At 53.3% G+C, this 1,107-nt stretch overlaps 1 protein-coding gene across 1 annotated transcript in view; it reads right to left on the bottom strand.

The window, feature by feature from the left end:
• Positions 1–805, bottom strand: part of MMGT1 (membrane magnesium transporter 1) — a 5,593-nt gene extending 4,788 nt beyond the window's left edge. Inside the window, exon 1 of the mRNA XM_085325523.1 lies at positions 792–805. Within this exon, the coding sequence (XP_085181649.1) occupies positions 792–805 (14 nt within the window). The remainder of the gene's footprint in view (positions 1–791) is intronic.
• Between the last annotated feature and the right edge of the window lie 302 nt (positions 806–1,107).

Genomic DNA, 1,107 nt, shown 5'->3' with positions numbered 1-1,107 from the left:
CACACACACACAAGGGACTAAGGTTCCTCCTCCCCGTGAGCAGTGCTGAAGCCGTTTGGGGCTTTGGCTTYATTTTCGTTGTCCATGTGTTTAACCTCGAAGCTCAAGGGACCCTTGGAAGGAAAAAGAGACGTGGCAGCGTGTCCAGGCAAGGCAGGGCAACCCCGGCTTCCCGGCACAGCCACGCTGCCCTCCTACAGCCTGTATCTTCCGTGCCCTACAGGCACAAAAACTATCACTTGAGGGTGTTTTCTGCAAATCACCTTTAAGCAGATCACTGCAGCGGTTACTGGAGTCCTTGTCCCGAAGGCTGCACAAATCTGCCCATTTCCAGCAGTGGTAATGGAGACCAGGCCCTCACCCCACCTTGGGGCTGCAGACGGTAAGGCTCCACTCGGCCAGGCTATGTGGAGCCCGTGCACACAGCGTGGTGTCAGCGCATCTTCTCCCAGCAGGATCCCCTGCCAGCCTGGCCTTGGGTAGCCTGACGCATGCCCCTCCAACGCACCTCATGAACAAAACCTCAATCACTCATCTGGGGGGTCTCGCAAAGCTAGGGCCTGCATAAAATTTCTTTCTTGCAATCTTGCTACCCTTTTTAAAAAGCCATTTTTATCCTGGCAATCTTGCAAAGCTATCCCCTCACAATCCTGCAAACTACTTTTTGCACCCTTGAGACCTGTTCTGTTCCCTTGCAAGCTTGCAACCCCTTCTTTGCATTTTTGCCTTTCCTTTATTATCTTGCAACTCCCTCTCCTTTTCACCCTTACTTATTTTTTTCCCTTACAAACCTCTTTCTGCACATCTTTGCATTTTTTTTTCCTTTGCAAGCTTGCACCCCGCCCTTTTCCTACATCCTTCCAACCTTTTTCCCCTTGCAAACTTGCAAACCCCCTTCCCCACAGCTGGGCAATGTTTTCCCCTTGCAAGCTTGCAAAACCCATTCCCCACACTTGTGCAATCGGTTTTTCCCTTGCAAGTTTGCAACCCCCCCCCCTTCCCCACATCCGTGCAACCAGTTTCTCCCTTGCAAGCTGGCAAACCCTCYTCTTTGCACCCTTGCAGCCCCCTTCCCGTCGCGGACGCCCTGCCGCGGCCCCGCCGCCG

This window comes from Rhea americana, unplaced genomic scaffold (assembly GCF_003343005.1).
Source record: "Rhea americana isolate MKP2758 unplaced genomic scaffold, rheAme1 scaffold_98, whole genome shotgun sequence".
In the NCBI taxonomy this organism is placed as follows: domain Eukaryota; kingdom Metazoa; phylum Chordata; class Aves; order Rheiformes; family Rheidae; genus Rhea; species Rhea americana.
Note: the sequence above shows the minus strand (reverse complement) of the source record. Positions and strands in the feature narration are given on the sequence as shown.